This window comes from Neodiprion pinetum, chromosome 2 (genome assembly GCF_021155775.2).
Source record: "Neodiprion pinetum isolate iyNeoPine1 chromosome 2, iyNeoPine1.2, whole genome shotgun sequence".
Taxonomy (NCBI): Eukaryota; Metazoa; Arthropoda; class Insecta; order Hymenoptera; family Diprionidae; genus Neodiprion; species Neodiprion pinetum.
In genome coordinates this window covers 27,778,575-27,802,188 of record NC_060233.1, presented here as the reverse complement: position 1 = coordinate 27,802,188, position 23,614 = coordinate 27,778,575, and the positions used below count along the sequence as shown (strand labels likewise).

General features: G+C 37.5%; 2 protein-coding genes across 5 annotated transcripts in view; one reads left to right on the top strand and one right to left on the bottom strand.

Moving 5' to 3' along the window:
* Positions 1–16,135, top strand: part of LOC124211290 (uncharacterized) — a 31,928-nt gene extending 15,793 nt beyond the window's left edge. Inside the window, exon 6 of the mRNA XM_046610198.2 lies at positions 11,790–16,135. Coding sequence (XP_046466154.1) covers positions 11,790–12,076 — 287 coding nt within the window. The 3' untranslated portion in view covers positions 12,077–16,135. The remainder of the gene's footprint in view (positions 1–11,789) is intronic.
* Positions 1–23,614, bottom strand: part of dbo (Kelch-like protein diablo) — a 137,291-nt gene that overhangs the window by 93,647 nt on the left and 20,030 nt on the right. Inside the window, exon 1 of one of the 4 annotated variants that reach the window (XM_069133302.1) lies at positions 10,270–10,331. The exons of the other annotated variants lie outside the window; for them this stretch is intronic. The gene's annotated coding sequence lies outside the window, so the exon portion shown is untranslated. Of the gene's footprint in view, positions 1–10,269; positions 10,332–23,614 lie in introns of those variants that run through there. 4 annotated transcript variants of the gene reach the window in all.

The window sequence follows — 23,614 nt, the reverse complement described above, 5'->3', positions numbered from 1 at the left end:
ACAAGGCAAAAAGCGCCGATGATATTAAGAGGGGGGAGGGGTGGTGGAGGGTGACGAAGAAGGGGGAAAACGTGGTAAACGGGGGGCGGGGGGCGGGGGGGGGGGGGGGGGGGGGGGGGGAGGGAGGGAACTTGCGGACAAGGCTTGATTTACACTTATAACCCCGGCTTTTATACACGGGCACGGCCATCGTCGCTGGTGGAAAGCGATTAGTTAACTATTAATTTGCCTATCTGGGGGAAAACTAATTCGAAAACGCATCTATTATGGGAAAATCGTTGTAGAGGTCTTTAAGAACATTTTGCACTTACACACAGATACGATGAGGCTTGTACCGAGTACTTGTGTATTCAACGAATGTCAGTTATTATTGTTTTCACATCGTGTTGGTTTGATTAGTTCGTAATGGGAAGGCTCGTTATCGAGTCGAGTCGCAGAATGCGTTCGAAAAGAGTTTAAAAAAGAAAAAAAAATCATTGCAGGATTTTACACAACTTCTCACTCCCTCTTTCTTTATTTTTCTTTTTTTTTTCTTTTTTCTTTTAATCTTCATCCGTCGTTTAATATCTCTGCGATTTACCGAAATTTCGCTCTTTGAAGTGTGATGCTCGCATTTTTTTTTTTTTTTTCAGTAGCATTACGATCATTCGGGACGCGATACACAATTTCCGTGTAGAATATTATCCCGTATTCCGAGGAAAGTCAAAAAAAAAAAAAAAAAAGCGACGAGTAAGAAAATTCGTGGCAATCTTCTGAAGCAAACGGAAATTCCTTGCCAAAAGTGCAAAAAATCACATCCAAGCTAATCGCGGTGAAAATTTAAATAACGAAAAAAATCCGTCATCATAAATTACTTTCAAAGGTATATCTCTACGTTTATCAATTTTTCCCCACTAGTCCAGAGCAAAGATACTGCCAACAAAGAGTGTTATTAGAAAGATTGGCGTTGTCATTTCGAAACTACAAATCCTGAAGTAAGAAAATAGATGATCTGTCGGAATGAGAAGGAATGAAAACTCGATGAAGATAAAAAAAAAAAAAAATAAAAAAAAATAAAAAAGCGAAGCGACGAATGAAAGAAGGAAGAAAAGAAAACCGAAGGAAAAGGAGAAAAACAAAATGTTCCACTCAATTTCGTTATTCATATATGTACGGGATACGATGCGAAAATTTTTCTTACCACCTGCTGAGAATCGTCGCACATATATACGAGGGTCTATCCACGATATGTATGTAAGATACGACATATATGTATGTATATGTATATGTATGTTTACACGCATGGTTAATAAAACACATCATTGTGCACGGTGTTTTTTCAGCAGCTTTAGTCTTAGCTTTTTATTATTGTTTATTCTGTCATGTGCGCTGATGTACTTGCAGCTAAAACAGATTGTTATTAATAATTTATGCGCACGGCTCGAGGTATTCACATACGGACATGTACACTGAGAAGAATTTCATTTGACATGGTAACTAGAAAAATTGAGTAAAACAGGTATCGTTAAAAAAATCGTTTGAATATTGTTGGAATTACGAAAAACGTGGTACGCGTAACCATTTTGCGCTATCGTCGATCCTTTTTGGGTTATTGCAACGCAAAATCAGTTTCTGAGGTTTAATCTACTGTTTTAGTTAAATAAGGCTTTAACGTCAATTTATTGTTTCACAAGCATTAAATTTTCGCAACAGTTGCAAGAAAATATATCAACAGTGATCGTAATGAGAAAGAACAGTAACGGATACTAAACTTTCCGGTAACAGCTAGAAAACTAATTTTCACTTTCTACCTGGAACTATATTTTTCGATTATGGTAAAAAATGAAAATAGTTAACGACCGAGCTGTAACCGGAAGTAAAAATTTCTCTCAGTGTAAAATATGCGTATCGAAACTGCGCGTTGAAATTTTGTGACCAAAGATGTTTTTGTCAACTTTTAAACTTGATTTCACACTTTATATTAAATATTAAACAGGTACGTAAATACTCTGTAACAAAAAACGAGCTTTGAACGGTACATTTTATAAAAATATGAGTACTGCGTGTAGACAGTTTTCTTTATTTTAGAATTGAAAAGTTTTGGATTTTTATTCTTGGATACACTGAACTGATATGTGCCTTCCACGTAACATGCGTAATTAGAAAACATGTCGTCGGGGAAAATTTCTAAATTTTTAATTCTTTCAAATATGTACAACGACGCGGTTTCCCTCCCGTTTCGCAATTGCTGCAATCAGAAGTAACGGCTGCAAACAATCTAGTCGCTAACTCTGAGAGTTTTTTCTTCAAGTAGCCCAGCTAGGGAAACAATGGGGGAAAAAGAAGAGTCCGAGACAAGTTCACCCCATAGATTGAGCTATCCCGTAGCTCTCTGCAAGCCGGTTAAATAATGCACCGCGAAACGGTCATTAGCTGCAATTTGCGAGAAACTTTCTGCCAGATCCATTTTCTACCCTATAAATTATCCCTGTAAATCGTACGTAAAAACAAAGATATATGCGTATTTGTTGTTTTTTTTTTTTTTTTTTTTTTCTTCTTTTTTCTCTCATTCATGTATTTATCTTATACCGAGCGTTGCGGTAAATTGTGCGGACGGATTGCCGTCAACCCGACTGATAAATTTTCAAGAGGGCGGAGAACCGATACAGAAACCTTCGCTCTCGCGTAAAATCGAAGCAAGAACAGAGCTCATTATTTTTTTACATCTTCAACAGAATTACAATTTTATGAACGTGAATGACGACATTGTTCGTGAACAAAATTACCATCGATACGCGTACATATCGCTCATTTCGCATTTACGTAGGAGAACTCAACGAAGATGACAGCGAATCGAAACGCTCAGAATTTTATTTGAAATTGTTACTGTGTCGTTTCTTCGTAAGTGTTAACATCACTATATACTGAATGTTTTTTTCGCATATAGAACGTGATCGAATAATCTGACTTTCGGATTTCTGCACTGAGAGAGAAATTTTTACTTCCGTTTACCGCTCAGTCTCTAACTATTTTCACTTTTTACCATAATCGAAAAATATAGTTCCAGATAGAAAATGAAAATTAGTTTTCTAGCTGTTACCGTAAAGTCTATTATCCGTTACTATTCTTTCTCATTACGATCGCTGTTGCTACATTTTCCTGCAACTGTTGCGAAAATTTAATGCTTGTGCAACAATAAATTAACGCTAAAACCTTGTTTAACTAAAAAAGTAGAGTAAACCTGTAAAGTAAATTAATTTTTCTCGGTGTGATGCTAAATTCCAACGCACGATATCATCGTATGAGAAAATTGAACTTCCGTCGGAATTTTGCGAGAAAACTAACCGCGGCCGGGGGGAGGGGGAGGAGGAGGAGGAGGAGGACCGTTACATGTGTAATTACGCCGCTGCTTTACATGCATGCGAATGTATAGGTATACACGTCCAGTGCCATTAAACAGAGCGTCGATTTAATCGCTCCTGGCCACGAGTCATTATAGAGTCGTAAAACAGTCGTGAAACCGGAAGGATAGACGAGCTTGTGGGAAACGAGTGTTTGGGGAGAGCCTAAGTGAGCTTCCGGCCGGCGTCCGTTTGCCACGTGCCGAGGCACGTGTCCCGATGCGATGAAAATTACTTGCGCAACGGTGCATGGACGTATGGGGCATTCCGGACCAATTCCAACGGTGCGGCGACGCTCGTCTTCGATTTTCTTGGTTTTTTTTTTTTTTTTTTTTTGTCTTCTCCTTCACATCGACAAACTTCATTAGTTTTTGCTAAAGATAAACAAGTTTTTGAGAGCCTGTGATTCTCGTGATTGGAAAAACTAGTGACAATTTTTCCTCAAGACCGAGAAATTTGTAAAACTAGCGAACATGTTTTGTAGTGTACAAGAGAGAGTGAAAGAAATGAAATATTATCGTTGAGGTTAATCCGCAGCGGTAAAGAAATTCGAAACACGCGAATTATTAATCGCGAGCAGAGGAATTTATTTTCACCTGTTGAAAACACAAGATTGCAAGCAAATGTCGTGCGAGACAATGAGATGAAATTATCAGATTTTCGTACCCGAAATTCTCAACTGACTGAGAAAATTCTTCGGCACGTTTATTTTTTTTTTTCTCACAGTAAATCGCGTTGTAAATCAGAAAAAAAAATATCAACCATGTTTTCCTTCGCGGCTCTTGTATAATTTCAAAACAACTATCAAGTATTTTCTACGCGTTTCTTTTTAGAATCGAAACCATCCTTGAATGAATGAAAATTCCGGATGCACTTTCCGTCAAAAAGATAATTTCGCGGTTTCGCGCGGTACGAAACTTACCTTGTACAAAAATTAACCATGCCGAAAATTGTTCGGTCAGATTTGGGTTCTGTGTTAAAAAATTCGTAAGATACACCATTACCAAGTTCTTGTTCGTTGGAAAAAATATAAATCTGCTAACTCCCATCGCTTCGATTTAATTCCTGCTCGGATGAGATCGGCACTGAGAAAACAGGCGAACGATTTAAGAAAAACCATCCTTTTCCTTGCCTCGTCTACTGCCAAACTAATATCTTCCGCCGTCGTTCCGATCATTTTTTTCCCCGTTTCATTAGTAATGCTCTGTACGAAAGGAGGTAACGCATAAAACTTATCCACCCCAGTCGAAGAGGGTGTAAATGTTTAAATATTCCATGATCGAACGTGCGAGAAAGCTACGTACCTGCGGTTCCCTTTGCAACTTGGTGTTTTTTTTTGTTGTTGTTTTTTTTTTTTTTTTTCATTAGCTGCAGGTAATAAACGTGAAACCAAAGACGGGGTGAGAGACAGTTACAATTTTGTGATTTGAACAATTTTGATCCAGTTTTCATCCCATCGTTTACCAAACAAACACGATCTGTTGGAATAAAATTATCCGTATTAAAATCGAACGTTTTATGCACACGCATAATTTCTTCCGATAAGGTGGGCAAAAAGGAAAAAAAAAAAAAAACATGCCATCCAAACGTAGAAACGTGTATAATTTTCGAAGCAAAATTTAATATTTAGTCTCATTAACCGGGTCTGGTAGATTGTTAAATCCCAGCAGGAGAATGGGAGAACATAACCGATAGAGGACAGGTGGTGTTCATCTTTGAAACGCGACACTTTGTCCTGATCGTCGCGTGCGGGTTGAGCGTCGACGATATAACGCAGAGACGGGAAAGAGATAAGGGTATGTCGGTCATTTTGTCGTCTATCCGTCTACCCGTCGTTGGTTGATGTCCACCTGTGATTCATAGGGGTAGACGAGCGCGTTATCGAATTGTATCTCTGGTGACGCGGGGCGTACGATTCACGGTTAAAAAAACGTTGCGGGTAATTTCCGTCGTGTATTCGATGTGTTGGAATTTTAAACTCAGTGTCAATCTGATTGCGCTGGGAGAAATTTTTTTTTCCGGTGGAGTCCTTAACTATCTTCATTTTTTACCACGATCTAGAAAATTTGGTGAAATTTTTTATAATTCACCAAGGTACCTGCTCTGGGCATGTTGTGTAGAAATGTATGAACAAAGAATTTCTGAGTAGTTTTTCCACCGGGTAATGGTCGGCTAAAGGCAAAATTACCCCTGCTTTCGCACAATTTTACCCAGGCGGTGACCATTAGCCCGACGACGTAGCCAAAGAAGTGACGGTCGGCTCAGGGATTGATTTTCCAAAGTCGTGAAAGAGCGAAACGTGCAATTAGGCATAGCCGACGATTGTCGGAGTGAGAAAACATCGGCGCAATGTCAGGACTAACATCTGTGCGGGAAAGTCCAAGGTGTCAGCGACCCAAGAACACAGCAACCTCCATCGATCGAATCACTCTTGAAGTACGATTTTAATATTTTAAACTTCAAGTTACCTATACATGCGGCATCGGGGGGTAAATGTAAATAAAACGCGGAACAGAACCGTTTCAATATCTCACGACGTTCGATACTGCAGCGATAAATTTTCTTTAAAAAGTCATGTTCGTCATGAGAACAAGTTGAATTTCAAATACACGGAAGAGGATTCACAACGTACTACGCATGATACACTTATGGTTAAATGAAACGTGAAAAAATATCTCCGACTTCACGATTGATTGACTTGACAGAAGCATTTGTGCAATAAGCCTTTCAGTTCTGAAAATTTCGTTTTTTCGAAAATTTCGAACATTATTTTCACACAACGAAAAAGTTTTGTTGATTTTATAATGCGCGGAAAAAAAAGTGTTTTAGTAATGTATAAGGAAAGGTTTGGCGCGGCAATTCGATATATTTTGTTGCGCCAAACGTTGAAAAAAGTTAATGTTGAAAAATAACTGTTTAATCGTTGTAATTGCAAAAATTATCTGTTAAATTGTAATTTATGCTACATCAATATTACGACAGAGAAATATACCATTATGAGTTAACAGGCTGATTCAATGCTATTAAACCACGAATCATTTAATTCCGATGAATATACCAGATTAATTATTAATGCTTGGAGCCCGTTCTAATAAGTGCTCATCTTACTTGTCTTGCGAAAAACGAACGGAGAGTATTTTGCCACTACAACAAATTTTTTTTATAGATTCACGATGTCACATATTACTTGACAGCGGCAATCAATTAGTAGCTTTCATGATTTCGTAAATTTGAGTAATCTTTATCCACCGAATAGATTTAGTGGACTGTTATATGCAGCGATTTAGTTGAATCTACCAAGGGTATACAATATTTTGATAATACCATAAAAAAAGTATTATTTCATTAAACCGACTAAATAAAAATTGAGATTTCGTATTTATAAGTATATATTTAATTTAATAACTATTTTTTTTTTGCAATTTCGTAACAACCGTGTCCTTAATTTTATTATTTACAAAAAAATATTGTGCTCCCACCATAAAATGTTCTACATAATAATTGCTTTTTAAAAAGCGTAAAGTCCCCTGACTTCCTAGCTTACTTTGGACGATAGTTTCACCCCCTTCAAAGTGTTCAATGGCAGATAAAAACACCAAAAATATACGTGTCTTTTGGTTTTTAGTCTAGTATATCATTGTATTGCAAAAGAAATCAAATCGGAGAGATCGATCTGGGATACCATTCTCGTCGGATAAACCGGCTAACAAAGCTTTCTATGTGAGTTAAAGACGTATCGTCATCGCTGACTTCATCTATTTTGATACGTTGATTACAAAAGGCGTTCCAAAGCTAAATCATGAAACTCTCTGACGCCAATCGACTGCGGTATTACTTACAAACGATCGTATTATCTTAGACGATGAAACAACGGAGCATCGTTGGCGTCATCGAAGAATATTTGCGTCATACGGCAGTCAAGATTTTTCAATTTTATTACGAGATAAAAACACAATCATATGCGATACCGTAATTCGTTATATTTCTGAAACACTTTTAATGCTCGATCATCGCGACGTGACGCGTTGACGACTTCCGTCATGCATAATAAACCTATAACGCGTTCTTAGCGTAACACAGGAAGAAAAATCACAGAATTTTCAAAACGCTTCGAACGTGTTTTACAACTCTCCTGATTCGTCATGATCATTATTGAGAAAACCGTGACACGTTGTGTAACGTTTCACGTGAAACATAAGCCTATCTATTTTCGGAGGGTATGCAAAAAAAAAAAAAAAAAAATGTGCGTGAAAACTCGAAAGAAAAAAATCTGCAATTCGTTTCAGTACGCAACAACGCATGGCATTCATTCCGTTTTCAGAACAGAAAATTGTCCCGTGACTTATGGAACGCGGCGATTACGATACCAAAATTGTCTAGGTTATGACGAACGATAACAATTGTTGTAGGTGAGTTGTCAGGTATAATATAACACCGGCTAGCGGGGCGAGAGAAGCCGCGTGTATACACATGCAACATAAAAGCGATCCACTTATTATGCAGGTAATGCTATTAGCGATTGTTTGCCCTCGGAGGTGGCGAGTTGAAAATATTATTGTTATTCGACTGGACTTCTCTTGATTGGTGACTGACAATAGGTACACCGATGGCGGCGTTATATGGGGAAGGGGAACGTCGAATCCACGTTGACAATTAATTACGTTAATTGCCGAGTACATACGAACGTGGCTGTTTCGTTCCTTCGTATTTTTTCGTAGTAATTTCGCGATAATGAGATGGCGAGGTACGACTGACTGTTTTTTTATTTATTTTTTTTTATTTTTTATTTTTTTTAATGCGAGCAATTCGAAAAAGAAGAAATAGATCTTTGTCTAACAATAAAATTGGGATGCCAGAGTCACTGCCTTTGGGATGTTGAGTTAACGATTTACCGGGGACCCCCGTTTTTTTTTTTTTCAAGCCACTCTCGTACCTGGCAACAACACCATTGATTGATGATGTAATTGTCCGACCATTTACCGGGGTAATAATGGCCTCATGCGTTCGAACGTTGAGGCGAGAGGAGAGGAGGAAGGTGCCGGTGCTCGTATAATATTATATCCCTTCGAATAAAAAGTCGTAAACTAATTTGATTTAACGATACGACGAGTAAACATAGCCTGTGAAAGGGCCTTACAATTTTTACGTAAACACACACCGTTTGACAGATAACGCGTTACGATTTACGTAGCATTTAGTCGAACGACAAACTCCTAAATTCTTCGAGCGTATTTCTAGAAATTTTCACTTATTTTTACTATCAATTATTTTATATCATTTATTTTTGTTCTTGTACCTTTTTGCTGTATATATTGCTGTTATATCGCAATTTTTTCGTTACACGCATGTCTCAATTTCAACGCTATTACGAACTACACTGAGAGAAATTTTTAGTTCCGGTTACCGCTCAGTCCTCAACTATTTTCATTTTTTACCACAATCGAAAAATATAGTTCTAGGTAGAAAATGAAAATTAGTTTTCTAGCTGTTACCGGAAAGTTTAGTATCCGTTACTGTTCCTTCTCGTTACGATCACTGTTGCTATATTTTCTTGCAACTGTTGCGAAAATTTAATACTTGTGCAAGAATAAATTGACGTTAAAGCCTTATTGAACTAAAAACGTAGAGTAAACCTTACAAACTGATTTTGCATTGCGATTGCCAAAAAAGGATCGACGATAGCGCAAAATGGTTACGCGTACCACGTTTTTCGTAATTCCAACGATATTCAAACAGTTTTTTTTAACGATACCTGTTTTACCGAATTTTTCTAGTTACTGTAACAAATGAAATTTTTCTCATTGTCAGTGTACAGACCGTATGTGTTCTGTTCTCGGTATTTTTCTTCCCTATTATATCTCTCATGTTTTTCTCTTCTTCCTTTCATGTCTACTCTCCGTCTATCTGTTCACACATGTTATCCAACGTAATAAATTTACATCTAACTATCTGTGTACATTTATCTAACCATATATTTATCCATTCACACGTATGCATGTATATTAAGATTGATTATACGCGAAGGTCGACTCGAGTCTCTAATTGTTTTTTTCAATTATTATACGAACACCAGCATCATGTGTAACAATTATTTGCAATGGTCAGAAATATCGTATCACGTGGCAGCTGCTTTAATTGTTCCCACGAGTAATTCAATTTTCATAAAATGAAAACGCAACAGAAACTCGGTTGTATAATCTAGTTATTATCAAGGAGACGAAATAATATAAGGGAATTAACAAGTAAGTGCATAAAATAATTACACTGCGGAATACGATTCGTTCGTCAGGTTGCGATTGCGAGACGAAGTCGGTGCCTTGTGTTTTTCTTAGTCAGACAAAGTGACTTGAATTTGTATTCTTTAAAAGCGTGTGCGTATCACTGTCTATACGTTCGTATAGGTGGATATAATAGTTTCATCGTAACTTCTGCAAAAACGAATCAATCGATGGAACTTGATTAATTCCATTAAAACGTCGAGTGGTCAATAAATTTTTCATTCAAAATTAATTTTATCACTCAAAGTGATTTCGCGCATCTTAGATGATTAGAGGATTACCCCAATCGATTCGGATAAAAAATACTCGTGGATGGAAACTGTGTTACAGCCGCTCGGGCGTGAAAATGATACAAGACGAAAGTATGCGCGGAACAAAGAGAAAGAAGCACAAGCAAAAGAACAAGATAAACGGAAAGGAAGGAAGAGAAAAAAGAAATAAAGAAAAAACAAGCTTATTTTGAGATCGTTAAAGACTCGGTCTCTGGTGTACGTATACATACGCACATACATACATATATGTATACATATATACATATTTTTTCAGTCGATACCGTCTGTCGCGTCGCGAATAACAATCCCTGTATAACGTGGATTTGTTATATTACATACCTGTAACGTCGGCATGACTTCAGACGCTGCAGTTGATGGGAACATGCACGGTTGTAATACTCGTCGAAACATTTTGTAGGCTAGAAAATAAGTAATAATAATAATAATAATAATAATAATAATAATAATAATAATGACAACAATGAAAAGTTGAAAAAAAAAAAAAAAAAACCAGTTGAATTTGTTCTTCGCTCACGAATGTATAGACAAGTGTTACGTAGAGTTAGTTATACCGGGTTTCTTCTGTGCTAGATTTAATTGACCCCCTTCCTCCCAGCTTGAATATTAAATATCTGTCCGTCGATATATCGATGCGTAATACGGAAATTGAGGGGAAATGGGAAATTTTATCGTTTGATATGGGCATAAGTTAAACCGGGAGCCGTATATCGATTTGTTCCTATTACGAATTTAATTAGGTTCGAAGAAAACTACGGACTTACCATGTGAATCGCAAGATTTATAGGCTACGCCTACGTCCGTCTGTTACGCGATATTTAACATTCACTGGATGTACGTAGATGTACGTACATACGACGTGTGTAAGTACGCGCGGCAGCTCAAAGATTAATTGGTTAGCTCAGCTGCGTTAGGATAGCCTCGTTCAAAGAAACAATAACAACCAAAGTATCATACAACATCGTGTGCTAATTACTCCGTATAAAAATAAACCTATACTTATACACCCGCATGGTTAATGTACAAGCATACCGTACATACTGTACGCGTACTGTATCTGTATCTGACTTTGCGACTCGGCCAATTGTATCCGACGTACGCACGGAATAACATAAATTTTTCAAGAAAATTGAGAAAAGATAAAAATATTAACTGCCACAACAGCGACAAATCAAAGTTGTATTGAACAACGACTCTGATGTTGTCGTTATTGTTATCGGCATTGGGCTCAGATTAGCTATTTTACAACGAGCTTGCAAACACAATTTAATACCTGTACCAATATACATGCTTAACAATAAATGTATTAGCGAAAAACATGATTTGTCAGACTGTTTGGAGAGAGACGTGATCTCGAATGAGAAATGATAAAAACGAAAATGTTCATGTCGAAAAAGATATTGTGAATTTTTCATGTGTCAATACGACGACTAACCGGCACTGAGAACCTGTTCGGCTTATGCACACTCGCACGCACACTTTGTGTATGTGCATTGTTTCGATTGCTTGCATTTCCACCTAAAACTTGACACATGACGTTACGACGTTTGACGTATGTATTCGAAATACGTGTGTATGCACAGCTTTTTCTCACCCCTCTTCGAACAAGAGAGAATACTTTTTCACCCGAGTGTGACATTCTATCTGTGCAAGGTTATCGCGTAATTTATGCGCTCGGTAGTTCACCCCTCTGCCGGTAGGTGGAAACGGGCGCTGCGCCCTCTCACGGTTGCAGCAACTCTCGGTTAATTGTTATTTAAAGACCATTGCGTATCATTAGAGCATCGAGTCTCACGTAGACGGACTTTTAACCACCGCGATCGCGTTGCTTTCTGTTGCAGGTGAAAAACCCCACAAGTGTGTCGTTTGCGGAAAAGCATTTTCCCAGAGCAGTAACTTGATAACGCACATGCGCAAGCACACCGGTTACAAACCGTTCCAGTGCGGCTTGTGCGACAAGGCGTTCCAAAGGAAGGTGGATCTGCGGAGGCATCGCGAAGGCCAGCATCCCGCTGCTCCAGCTTTGGATTATCGTTCTCTGTCGTTGCCGCCCTCCGGTTCCCTACAAATAACACACTCGCCTACCACGGATCGTCGCATGATCGCAGATGTACCCGAAACAAGCTGAACCGACAACGAAGGGAGCGAATGAGATGAGCCCGGAGAAGAAAGGAAAGGGGGATAAAGTTTGCTTTTTGTTTTTCCTCCTTTCAACCTTTGGTTTCAATTTCATTGAAAATATTGAAGGAAAAGGGAGATGCTACGATTTATACCTGCGGCGGTGGCGACCTGAGATGAATAGCGAGAATGGTCAACCGTGACGAAGCTTCGGAATAATGGGTGAATTAGGAAAATGCACAAGCGTTGATGATCTGGGAATTAACCGGTTAATTCGGCGAGTCGTTGGCACATTGGCAATTGTGTTAGGAATCTCATTTACACGTATAAGTACAGAGTGAATTCCTAACGGCTGCGCGGTTCGACACGCATGCGCTAAGATTCGAGTAGCAGTTGTTTTGTCAGGGTGACCAATATTTTTGAGGTTACGTACATAGCGGGGACCTGTCGTCTGAATTTATTAATGTTGGTCACCCTGACGAAACAACTGCTCAGCTTGCTCTTCAATTTTAGCGCATGCGGATCAAACTATTCACTCGTTAGCGATTCACTATGTACGTATATATTATATACATATATGTACATATCAATGTACAGATTTTTAAACGTACAATCGCAATTAATTACCGTCCACACAATTATATTATGAATTAATATCGATAATTGTTATCGTGTAATACGCTGCATAGACGTAATCATATACAATTGGCATGTTTTGTATAGAACAGTATAGGAAGTCAGCTATCACGATCTAATTTCTCTGTAAATATATATTTGGGTGGTTCTTAAAAAGGTCATTTTTGAATTTTGATCGGCTACACGTGATTCAAAAATAATACCCTAATTTTTTCAGATTTTCATTTCAACTCTGGCTCGTGCCTCCAAGAAAGTGGATTTCCTCATTCAACCCTTTCAGGGGCGCGTCAAATCTATCGAATGGATTTGGATAAAATTTGGTGTAAGGGGATTTTTTGGATGCCTGATTACGATCCAGAAATCAAAATTTGAAAATTCAAAGTAGCGGATCCAATACGGTGAACCAAAACCCTAACAGTCACTCGATGTTGCCATAATGGATCAACCATTTTGAATTTTTTAATTTCGAATTTTGACTCTTAATCAGCTACCCAAGAAATCCCCTTACACCAAATTTCATCTAAATTCATTGGGCAGATTTGACATGTCCCTGAAAGGGGTTGAATGGATTCCACCCTCTTTGAGGCACAAGTTAGAGTTGAGATAAAAATTTGCAAATATTAGGAAATTATACTTGAAATATCTAAGGATCACCCTAATATATAATATAAATAATTTTTAAACATTCCTAGCTACGTTCGGCATATATTTTCTTGCTTCGAACTATTCGTACACGAAGCGTATAAATTTCCTGCGTTCCCGTGAAAGATTAAGGAGTTATTGGATAGCCGGTCGGACGACGAATGACGTGGACCACATCGTATACATATCTAGTGTGCCTTGAGTGATAATGTCACGAGCATACCTGAATGCCACATGCCTATATTTATTGCGCATGTACTGACGTATATCCGAATATATACAGTATGCACACAATCAAAGCCGTAACTATACATAATCATACATTTACGAATAATCACGGAAAAATCGTCGATATAAAATACGTATGCGAACCAAATTCGTAAGCCATTGATTGCGGAGAAAGGCAGAGGAACAAATATCACTAGGCGATTGGCCGACCAGTTACCCGCGATTATTACACACACGGTCCGTTACAAGCCAAAGCGATCCGTCTGATGGGGGATCACAAAATGCGACGCGTTATAGACTTGAAAAAATAAATTTATAAATCCCTGTTTGTAATTTACAATTGCGTAACCTACGAAGAGCGTTTCGTAACTACACGGTGATCCGCGATTGCCGTCTTTCCTTCTGTATCGGTGTAAATTTTCTTGTACCAAACTAAACACGATTCAACGGGGAAAAAATATGTAGGGATTTAATAACGTCTGTGGAGATAGGGGAAAATTGAACCAAGAAATCGGAGAAATTCGTATGCAAAAACAACTCAGAGCCCCCTGTCGTTATATGCCCGTTTGCTGAACGATAAGTCTTAATTTTACTTAAATTTTTAACAACGGAATTTCGTAAGGATGCCGACTATGCTTACGGCATACGGTTGAATTCCCTGTTTTTATTATTTTTTCATTTTTTTTTTGTTTCGCAAGAAATAAATTATGTTTCGTATTACGGAGGAACGGTGGCAGTTGTGTAAAATCGTCTATTACAATATACAAATACACACGAGTGTAAATACGTAATGGGAAAAAAATGTGAACGACGATTTCATCAGGATAGCCAACTTTCCCATAAATCAGTGCATAATAGTAATAATACCAATGATAATATATATATTATATATACATATAACATATGTATATTTTCAATCTAACTTCGTAAATATATAATTTGTACAATATACCTATAAAAAAAAACCGATATAATCGTCGTTGAATAAATAATATTGTAAATGATAATTATAAAACACTAAAGCGATATATTCGTACGGCTATAATTTCTTCAACGTTACAATATGCACAATATAATGTGATTATAATATTGAAATTCTATATAGCGTCGAAATGAACGGCGGATTGATCGTGATCAACGTATCGAAATTTTTACTGTCTGGCAGAAAATCATAACGGCTAGAGGACCAAAGATAATTCTAAGTTGAGCCTGGAGCCAGAAAAACGGCGCTGGGATTTTCGACCCAATGTAGTATTTAATAATAACGTTCAATCAACAACCCTCATTTACCCTTCCTGCCCCCGTAGTTATACGCCACACGCATATTGGATGCATAAATTCGCACCCCCACAGATTGTATAGAATTAATATTATTCTCAACACCATTATTATTATTATTATTATTATTATTATTATTATTATTATTATTATCATCATCATTATTATCATTATTGTCATCATCATTAACACTATTATAGAAAATTAATTAACGGTAAAATTTGGTAAGAAAAAAGAAAAATGGCATTATCGAAAGCGAATGAGAATGGGAAAAAGATATGCAAAGCAAAAAAAAAAAAAAAAATAAAATAAAAAAATAAAAAAAAGAAAAGAAAAGCAATCCTAAATATATGTACTAACAATTGAACGATTATTAGATATTGACGATGATATTTATTAGCAGTATAAGAGAAAAGAAAAAAAACAAAAAATTAAAATTATATATACTGTAAATTATAGGTTTAATAGCTAAGCATAGCTGAGCTGAGAGCAAAATTTATCCCTCATATTTTGACGTCGTAATTGTTGATCGGTTAATGGAAGCGGCGAGTCTGCGCGATTAGAAAAAATTAGTATGACGGGTACGAGTCGTATTCAATATAATACGCATGATTTTCTAGCATCGACGGTGTGCGACAATTTTTTATTCTTTCTCTCTCTCTCTCGCTTCCTTTTTTTCCGGCATAACTTTATGAAGCGGGAAATTGAATGTAATAAAAATCAACCAATGCACGTTACTTGGCGTGTATCATGCCTGTGAAACTTAATTACGTTACAGCGGTGAAGATTTGAAGGACAGGAAGGGAGTGAGAAAGTGAGAGTTACAAGACAAATTTGAAACAAAGAAAAGTTAATTAAAATAAGCAAAAAAAAATTAGACAGCTTCATGCTGATATTGTAATATAAAATATAAGTTGAGTAAGTTTAATTGTTGATACGGAGAACATGACTTTAGAATGATAATTTGAAAATTACGATACCACGAGGAAACATGGTTATCATTATCACTATTATCATTATCATTATCATTATTATTATTATTATTATTACTATTACTATTATTATTTCACCAATTATGTATATCATTACACGATTAAGAGTGTTAAATGAAGGTTATTACTATTACTATAATTATGATTGTACTATGATATAGATAGTTGGATAAGTTGATATTGCAGCGAGAGATGATTAATGTTAATAATCGATGAAAAAGAAACCAGAACCAAAAAATATGTTTATTATTGCTGAAGAAGATATTGATTGAATAAAATTGTTTTTCCTACGAGATATTTGTTATTTTCCTTAATTATTTCATACGTTTCACACAATTTTTCACAATGCCAGCTTTGTTGAACCACACAACACCTAGTCGTGGATTATTTATTTACGGATAACTCATTGCACAGGGTGCTTGATGATTTTTCATACTTTAAACTCTTGCTGCGACCTTAGTCGAGGAATTCAGTTAGTCCATTTTAGTTGAATACATTTTTATCAACATTATTGTGTGCCTCGACGGTAAACAAGAATGTAACATACTTGAAACGGGCAAAGGCTGTTTTACACTCAATCATCCACAAATAAGTGATTTTCCGATTTTTAATCACGTGATTGTTGCTACCAAATCGACGACGCCCAGCCTAACTCAATTTTTGCAAATGAGGAAAATATAGCTTCATTTACATCGTGATCAATTTCCGAAAAAGCTAAATTGCTTGGAAAAGAGAATTGCAGAAGCAAAAAAATTCTGATACGTAGGTATACAAAAGTTCGGGTATCCATAATCTGAAATCTTTTTTGGAGTTGGAATTGCGAAAATTGTGAAAAAACCGCAATCAAAGTGATTTTCACTGCAAATAGTGTTGTCCGTGTAATCACCGTCGCGTATGCAAATCCATATGTAAATATGGTCTATTAATTATTCACGACTTACAACCATCATTCAAAAAATTCCAATTTTCAACTGTTCGTGACTCGTCGAATGTTTGTTAAGATTTGTTTGTCTAGCAAATGTTAAAACCGCAATATAAGTGACATTAAAAATTAGGTGTCATAAAATTTTCATCTTCCATATAATTCAGGTTGTTCCTGAATTTGAGAAAAAAAGAAAACTCAAATACCGATAATTGAAAATAGATCACGAAAATTATCTGCAAATGCTTGTTTTCCAATAAATGTCATCGGTGATCGGCTGACGATGAGGAAAAAGCGAATTAATCGTCGTTCGTCCGATCGAATTTTTCTCAAAATAAGAATAATCTGTTCACGAATGTGTGTTTAGGTTTTTCATTTTCCGACCGCGAATGACACCCTGCTTCATTTGTTGAGCTTTACGAAATGGCGAGAATCAGGATGCCAAAAGCATTCGTCTTCTTTGCCGGGTCTCATTATCGGCGTAACGCAGGTTGAGCAATCTACGAAGCCAGTGAGTCGTGGAGTAGTAGTGAAGAAATCGAATATGAATATACGTGGTTTCCCGGCAGTCTAATTAGCCATGCTAATTATCCTCGCTAATTAACCACGGAACGATGTAATAATCACATTCGTTGTTTGACCGAAACACAAAATTATCGTCTAGCTGGCAAATATAAGCCAAGAAACGAACACGTGAATACGCTGCTCGCGATTACCTTGGCTAACGATAACCGTGCAGGGTTTGCTCGCCCCCTTAGAGACGGCCGATAATAATTTATATAAGAGTAGGCAGGCAATTTTTTAGAATCATACACACTTCCACACATCGCGTAGACACGCGTGGGTAGAGTCGAACGTATTCAAATCCCTAGGCTCTCCAAATCCCGCCCTAAAATAATGGGTCGTTAAAAGTCGCGACTAAAACAAACCTGGTATAAGGTAAAATCGTGCAGAGGCATAACGAGCTGTACGCGGGTTAATATTCATACGTAATTGTGCCTCGCTAGGCAATCAACGGTCTTCGAAACGGTACCTGATTACGGCTGATGAGCCAAGCCGGTAAACTATTCATTAAGGAAAAAGTTGACGGCTTTCCCCCCTCGTGCGCTATGCTACATACACTGAGCAAAAAAGGGTCACGGCTGTATTGTTTTCAAATAAACATGTACCCGTTGTTTATAGACCGCAAAAACTGCAGGGAAAAATCTCCACCATGGCTCTGAGACCGTACATAATTCTTGTTAAACACTGAGAAAAATTTCGTTTGTCACAGTAACTAGAAAACTTGGGTAAAAGAGGTTTCGTTACAAAAAACTGTTTGAATATTGTTGGAATTACGAAAAACGAGGTACGCCTAACCATTTTGCGCTATCGTCGATCCTTTTTTGGTAATTGCAACGCAAAATCAGTTTCTTCGTTTTACTCTACCTTTATTAGTTAAATACGGCTTTAACGTCAATTTATCGTTGCACGAGCATTAAATTTTCGCAACAGTTGCAAGAAAATATAGTACCAGCGATCGTAATGAGAAAGAATACTAACGGATACAAGACTTCCGGCAACAGCTATAAAACAAATTTTCATTTTCAACCTACAACAATATTTTTCGATTGTGATAAAAAATGAAAATAGTTAAGGACTGAGCGGTAACCGGAACTAAAAACTTGTCTCAGTGAAGGGAAACGTTGTAGGTTCACTTCACTTTGGAAACTTGGAAAAATGTAGATTCAATAACTTTTTAAGTAATTGTCAAAATAATTTCTGTTCTTTATTAACTAGTTGAAATAATTTTAGCTCCAATTTAATTTACGTTATTGATTAGCAGGCTTTGCAGGTTAAATTGAATTATTCGAAAGAGCGCGTGCGCCAAAGAAAACCGTAGTGTGTAAAATCGAGCACTTGTCTTGAGCGCATGCGCTGACGCCGTTTTACCGCATCGTTCGCTAATGGGAACGCCTTACGCACGTTCAACGTAGTGTTTTTCGATACTAGTGCGCGAAGGTGGGAATGCCCGCACAAGCGTGAAGGCGCAGCACAAGCCCGTAGACGAGTTGAAGGGCGAGTGTGGCGCATTCACGCGAGATAGGCATTGCCAACTTTCACACTAGTATCGAACTCTATTTTTTGCTACACCTGTAACGGAAAGTCCGACGTGCACGATTATTTTTACACGAAACCACGGCACGATGTCTGTTCAGTGACGATGTCGAGCACGGCAAAGAGTGACAAACTATTCCATCGGTGGCGCTGGTGCAGCTGTTTGCGAAATGCGCAACTGTGGATAAAAGCGCGACCGTCTTTTTCGCACACCGCTAGCAATGCGCGAAGGTTTATCTTGTACCGCCGGCAATGTGCGAAGGTTTTTTTCTCACACCCCTAGCAACGCGCGAAAGTTTTTCCCGCACATGTGTATAAAAGACTACTTTCGGTGCTTGTAAATGGTGCATAAAAATGGACTTTCCATGCAGGTGTTGCAAAAAGCTTCTAATCGAACTTTCCAAAAATATGGTGTGTTAAATCAACCATATTAAAATGTCTTATTTATCTTGCTATCCTTAACAATCCTTGGTCAAAATATTCCACGTTAATTGTCGATACATGAGCGAACCTTTTTGAAGTACGTGTCTCACGCTGTCAAGATTCAAACCTGATCTTGAACGACTGGACCGATTTTCAACGTAAAAGCCTCTTTGAAAGCACGCCACAACCATAATTTTAAAGAAATGCGGTTAATCAGTTGAATTGATAGAACGGTGTCCTCGAATATTTAGACATTAATTCTCGTTTAAACCTCGTCGCAATCAACTCTCACCTGAGTAAACGAGTTTGACCTAATTTTTCGTCTTGATATTCCGATACCGGATTTCTGCGATTCGACGAGTATCAGTATTTTTTAGAATGGTGATACTGAGAATAATGATCATGATGATATTGAAATTCGTCGGCGCGTTTGTCTCGCCAGCACACGAAAGCACGTGTCAAACATTCGTGCCAACTCGATTGGCCGATGTCGGAGAATTTTCCTACAATACAATACTTCATCAAGTATGCAAGCATATATCGCTGGTATGATCGCAATGGGTGGCGATATTACGTGTACGTATGTACGCGTGGTGCGTTTAAAAGTTTATAAAAGTTTGAAAAATCAATTTTTCTTTTCTATTTATAAAACTTGAAAACACACGTAGCGCAACGCATCAATTGCAGGAAAATATAAAAGACCGTCTGCAATGGAATAAGACGTACAAGCGACTTCTGCAATTATATCGATCGGAATTTGTGACTTAAGTATTTTTGCGTTTCTTTGTTGGTTCTGTGTTGAGGAGGTAGTTTGAAATAGATCATTATTTATGAGTATAGTTTCATTGTTTGTATTATAAAAGAAGAGACCATGCATCAAAGAACGAAAGCTCACAATGCAAAATGGACTAAAAGAGGTATAACCAATTTTTGTTCTTAAAAATGCTCATAGTTAGTATTTAGTATTTCAATTTAACGCGGTATCCGAATTATTCAATTTGATTATTTAATTTTATCATTGAAAAATCAATGAAATCAAAGTTCGTTAAGAACGTTCCCTTAACGTTGAATCATTCTAATTTTCACATAATAATCACTGACTAGTACAGGTTAATTTTACTCGCAATCAGATTTTGAATAACATCATCCGCTGTAAGCGGCAACGAATAGAATTTAACGGTCGAAAAGATCCGTAATTCCCCGTTCCATTTACGTTCTGCACGTAATGATTTCACGGTTAGTTAAGTTTCGAATACGGTATTATAGGTGTAGAAGAACCCAAGAGTTCCCAGAGCGTCCATTTCAACCTGAAGTAACATTATGGGACAAGCAAATTCATTATTGAGAAACGATGATAGTTCACATGGGAGTCGCAAATCAATGTAAAATGCTTTTTTGCTCCGCCTCGTTCGAAGCAAAGTGTTTTCCCTGAGAATCAGGGAGAGTAACAAAGTGCCTCGTGAGACGAGTTCGAGCAAAGGAGATCAGAAACAGGAAACAAAGATTGATTTATTGATTGATAGATTAGTATAATTATGCCATGGTAAGCCTTCGACAAAGAAAAAGATAAATAAATACAGGAAAAATAATACTAAAATTAACAAATTCATATAATGGTGCTGTAAAGCAGAATATTATAACAAAGAGAGATAGATAGATAGATAGAAGCGTTTATTTGCCCTGAGACAAACATGTGTATAGGTATAAAATACAATAAAACCAACAACAAATTAAAATACATTAAAATTAAGGTTGCACTGAGAAAAATTTCATTTGTTGTAGTAAGTAGAAAAATGCAGTAAATCAGGTATCGTTAAAAAAACTGTTTGAATATTGTTGGAATTACGAAAAACGAGGTACGCCCAACCATTTTGCGCTGTTGTCGATCCTTTTTTGGTAATTGCAACGCAAAATCAGTTTTTGAGGTTTACTCTACTTGTTTAGTTGAACAAGACTTTAACGTTAATTTATTGTGGCACAAGCATTAAATTTTCGCAACAGTTGCAAGAAAATATGGTAACAGTGATCGTAACGAGAAAGAATAGTAACGGATACTAGACTTTCCGGTAACAGATAGAAAACTAATTTTCATTTTCTACCTAGAACTATATTTTTCGATTGTGGTAAAAAATGAAAATAGTTAAGGACTGAGCGGTAACCGGAACAAAAAATTTCTCTCAGTGTGAAAAAGAATAACTAAAGAGGGAGATAAAAATAGACGAAAGTGAATAGAACGAAGGTGAATAAAAAATAAAGATCTAAGGTACAGAAATAATAAGTTAAAAGAAAAAAAATAAAAATAAATAAAGAAATAATATTATAAATAAATAAATAAGTATAGAGGTTAAAATATGAGCAAGAATATAATAAGAACAAAGAGAGATAGAGAGAATGGAAAAGACTTTGGGGCCGGTCACTTTATTTACCCTGTGATATCGGGTTCGTTGGATGGCTGTTTAATCTATTTCCATATGAATGAAAAGCGCTTAAGAAATCGGTATGCATCCGTGAGGCTAACGGCCGTGGTGCGTGACGGTCGGAAGGTCCGACCGCAGGCGTAAGCGGTCGAACAAATAGACCATGGTGGGTCGTGCGCCGGACGACACCCTCGTTAGCCTAGGATCCGGTCGAGGGATGAATGCCGGTCTAGGAGAAAAAAACATCAGCCGGAATCGCCGACCCGAGACGATTTGCTGGAGCAAATTTCCAACCCTTGGATACGTGTAATTTTTGCGCTCCGTTGTATTTCCACTCATCGCGCATGCGCGATGCAATGATTCGTGTGTTTCCGTGTTTCAGATTATAAGCTTCAGATTTGATGGAAATTTGTTTCTAGGAATTGGGAGGTGCGAATGACTGCAGACACGTAGCGAGGGGAAATATTGAAACAGCATTTTCATGCAAGCTTGTCAATTTATGCTTTACCTGTCAAACATGGGTTATGATGGTTATGGAGGTGATGCAAATTTTTTTCGAGATGTACGGATTTAAAATAGTTGGTGCTTCGGTGATTCGGGAAGGCTTGGCCAGCTTTTATTGTTGACTAATCGTTAACTGATGACTGCTACGAGTCATCACAGTATCGTTATGTCATCTCACCGCTTAACGTGAGAGAGTTTTACATCGTATTTGGAAGTATTTGGTGCAAAACTTGGTCGACGTTCTCTTAAAAACTCTGCACGTGTTGTAGAGTAATGAAATTTTCAGAAAAATAGAGACTTCTGTTCAAATCGCGACGAACACAGAATAAAGTACCTACAAATGGTAAGATTTAGTTGAAAAAGTTTTGAAGATAGATTTTTACAAATAGCAAAGCAACAAAAATCATTCGAAGGCATAACCTTTCACAAGTTTTGAGTACAGTGAAAAATCGAAGTCATTTTTCAACTGAACTTTGAATACTGGCATTGTTGCCAATAAATAATAACTGACTGCGGTGATAAAACTTGACCAAATGTTTCAGTTTGTCGGAAAATAATGTACTCAGGGAAATCGAAATTAATAATACCGGATTAACCGAAGCTGAAAGTACAAATTTTTAGATATTTAAGATATAGCGACAAAACTGTTCGCAGAGCATAAATAGATATCTCGTTTCCAATCTCACGTTTAACTGCAATCCCGAATCGATGTAAAAATATCACCGCGGGAAGACCCAAGACTCGATCTGTGACTCAATTCTGATACCACACTGACGTAGTTTACAGTCAAATTGTGACAAGAAAAAGAGATCCGGAGCCAATACGATGTCCCGTGAATTGAAAAAGTCCACCAAAGACTTGGAAGTCTTGAAATCCGAGGCTCGTTGACGCATCGTATCAAAGAGTATTATACGTTTAACCCTCTGAAACGGGGTGGATGTGGTGTAATCTGCAGAATATCATTATTTCTTTTTTCAACATCTTGGGCGTGAATCGAGGTAAAGACGGGAAACATCTTCCATTGTGCATCTCCTGGGGCTATGTATAGGGGTAAGAGTCGGAATTGTAGTCCGAACTAACCACTCTAAGTTGCATTAGGTAACATATGTTACCGATTTTCTATGCGAGCGGTTATAACGGACGACGATACAACAATAGAAGCGTTTTTCGAACGATTGCGGAGTCTGGTGTGATAGCCGGAGTGAAGGGATCTTGTTTGTGGCGATGCGTCGCGTCTGGAGCCAATTGACTGGCTTCCATCCGTGGCGCGCGTCATTACCGGATGGATATACACGAAGAGCCTGTTTAGCTCTAAAATCTTCATTTTCACTTCCTGGTCCCAGACCCGCCGCCCTGCGGGACCACCTGAGTCGAGATCCGATTACCCAGCTTTTGTTATGATAATTCCA